Source organism: Malurus melanocephalus, unplaced genomic scaffold (genome assembly GCF_030028575.1).
Source record: "Malurus melanocephalus ecotype Western Australia unplaced genomic scaffold, MMel_1.1 scaffold_1473, whole genome shotgun sequence".
Taxonomy (NCBI): Eukaryota; Metazoa; Chordata; class Aves; order Passeriformes; family Maluridae; genus Malurus; species Malurus melanocephalus.
In genome coordinates, this window is record NW_026624705.1 from 10,386 (window position 1) to 13,346 (window position 2,961).

Here is a 2,961-nt window from a genome sequence, read left to right on the forward strand (position 1 = left end):
GAGAATCCCTCAAATTCCCCAAGAATTCCGGACACCGGCCGCCTCCAAACTCTGGATTTTATTCCCAACGCCTTTTCCAGGAATCGAAATTCCCGGAATTCCGACGGGAAATCCCGGGATTGGCCCTGGGAATGAGGGGACCCCTCCCCCCCTTTCCCTCCTGTCCGTGATCCGGGATTCCGGGAATTATCCCGGCTGGAATTCCGGGATTGATCCAAGAGCTGGTCCAAAGTTGATCCTGGCTGGAATTCCGGGATTTGTCCAGGGATTGATCCCAAAATTCCAGGATTTATCCAGGGGCTAATTCCGGGGTGATCCAAAGGTGATCCCGGCTGGAATTCCGGGATTTATTCAGGGGCTGATCCTGGTCAGAATTCCAGGATTTGTCCAGGGATTGATCCCAGAATTCTGGGATTTATCCAAGAGCTGATCCCGGGCTGATCCCAAAATTCCAGGATTTATCCCAGGCTGATCCCAGTCAGAATTCCAGAATTTGTCCAGGGGCTGATCCCGGGGTGATCCAAAGGTGATCCCGGCTGGAATTCCGGGATTTATTCCAGGGCTGATCCCAAAATTCCAGGATTTATCCTGGGGCTGATCCGGCTGGAATTCTGGGGTTGATCCCAAGGAAGATCCCGGTGTCGATCCAGGCTGGAATTCCCGGGAATCAGCAGGAATGGGGCTGCTCCCGGTCAGAATTCCGGGATCTATCACGAGGCTGATCCCAGAATTCCAGGATTTATCCTGGAGCTGATCCAGAGCTGATCCAGGGGCTGATCCCGGCCATAATTCCAGGATTTGTCCAGGGATTGATCCCAAAATTCCAGGATTTATTCCAGGGTTGATCCAGGGCTGATCCCAGCTGGAATTCCGGGATTTGTCCAAGGGCTGATCCCGGGGCTGATCCCAAAATTCCAGGATTTATCCCGGAGCTGATCCCAGAATTCTGGGATTTATCCAGGGCTGATCCTGCTGGATTTCCAGGGTCAATCCCAGTCAGAATTCCCAGTCGGAATTTCGGGAATTTCAGCAGGAGCTGGCCTGCAGCCCGGGATGATCCCGGTATTCCCGGTTGGAATTTTGGGAATTTCAGGAATTTTTTGGAATTTTTTGGGAATTTCAGCAGGAGCTGGCCTGCAGTCCCGGTTTGTTCAGCAGTTGGAATTTCAGGAATTTTGGGAATTTTGGGAATTTCAGCAGGAGCTGGCCTGCAGTCCCGGTTCATTCAGCAGTTGGAATTTCAGGAATTTTGGGAATTTTGGGAATTTTTTTGGAATTTCAACAGGAGCTGGCCTGCAGGCCGGGTTCATTCAGCAGTTGGAATTTCAGGAATTTTGGGAATTTTGGGAATTTTGGGAATTTCAGCAGGAGCTGGCCTGCAGTCCCGGTTCATTCAGCAGTTGGAATTTCAGGAATTTCAGGAATTTCGGGAATTTTGGGAATTTTGGGAATTTCAGCAGGAGCTGGCCTGCAATCCCGGTTCATTCAGCAGGGACGCGATGGCCGCGGCTCCGGCTCCGCTCCCGAATTCCTCATCGGAGCTCGACAGCGGCTCCTCCTGCAGCGCCGAATCCACGGCCCGGCGCCTGAAATTCCAGGAAAAACCGTCAGGATATTGGGAATTGCATAAAAAAACCACAAAATATTGGGGATTCCACAAAAAACTCTGAGAATTCCACAAAAAAAAATTGGGAATTCCACAAAAAAAAACCTCAAAACCCTGGGAATTCCACAAAAAAAACCCTGAGAATTCCACAGAAACCCTCAATACATTGGGGATTCCACAAAAAAAACCCCTCCAACCCCTGGGAATTTCACCAAAAAAAACCTGGAAATTCCACAAAAAACTCCTCAAAATATTGGAAATTCCACAAATAACCTGCTAAACATTGGGAATTTCACAAAAAAAATCCTGGGAATTCCACCAAAAAAATTGAGAATTCCACAAAAACAATCTCAAAATATTGGGAATTTGTGAAAAAAGCCCTCAAAATCCTGGGAATTCCACAAAAAAAGCCCTCAAAACATTGGGAATTCCACAAAAAACTCCTCAAAACATTGGGAATTCTACAAAAAAAACCCTGAGAATTCCACAAAAAACTCCTCAAAATATTGGGAATTCCACAAATAACCGGCTAAACATTGGGAATTTCACAAAAAATATCTTGGGAATTCCACAAAAAACACTGCAAAACCCTGGGAATTCCAAAAAAAACCCCTCAAAATATTGGGGATTCCACAAAAAAACATGGAAATTCCACAGAAAAGCCCTCAAAACCCTGGGAATTCCACAAAAAAAAAATCCTGGGAATTCCACAAAAAAACCCCTGAGAATTCCACAGAAACCCTCAATACATTGGGAATTCCACAAAAAAACCCTGCAAAACGTTGGGAATTCCACAAAAACCCTGGGAATTTCACAAAAAAACTCTCAAAAAAATTGGGGATTCCACAAAAAACCCTCAAAATATTGGGAATTCCACAGAAACAAAATACAAAACATTGGGAATTCCACAAAAAACCCTGGGAATTCCACAAAAATCCTCAAAACTTTGATTTTTCCACAACAAAAAACCTTCAAAACTTTGATTTTTCCACAACAAAAAATCCTCAAAACCCTGGGAATTCCACAAAAAATTCCCCGCCCCAGAATTCCCGACAATTCCCCCCCTCAAAACATTGGGAATTCCATAAAAAAAACCCTGGGAATTCCACAAAAAACCCTCAACCCCTGGGAATTCCCGGGATTTTTCTCCTTTTCCCACCCAGAATTCCCTCTTTTCTCACCAGGCCTCTTTTTCCAGGGATTTCAGCCGTTGCTGGAGTTGTTCGTTCAGCTCCGTTTGCTCCTCCAATTCCCGCTGGGATTTTTTCCGGGCGTTTTCCAARCGTTCCATTTCCTCCTCGGCCTCGTCCACGCGGCGTTTCAGCGCCTTCACCCGCAGGCTCAGCTTTGGAGGG

The 2,961-nt window shown here is 46.4% G+C and overlaps 1 protein-coding gene across 1 annotated transcript in view; it reads right to left on the reverse strand.

The window, feature by feature from the left end:
- Positions 1-1,109: 1,109 nt before the first annotated feature.
- LOC130587032 (cingulin-like) overlaps positions 1,110-2,961 on the reverse strand; it is a 14,822-nt gene continuing 12,970 nt past the window's right edge. Inside the window, exons 9-10 of the mRNA XM_057387990.1 lie at positions 2,788-2,951; positions 1,110-1,586 (exon numbers count right to left, since the gene is read on the reverse strand). Of these exons, the coding sequence (XP_057243973.1) occupies positions 1,454-1,586; positions 2,788-2,951 (297 nt within the window). The 3' untranslated portion in view covers positions 1,110-1,453. The remainder of the gene's footprint in view (positions 1,587-2,787; positions 2,952-2,961) is intronic.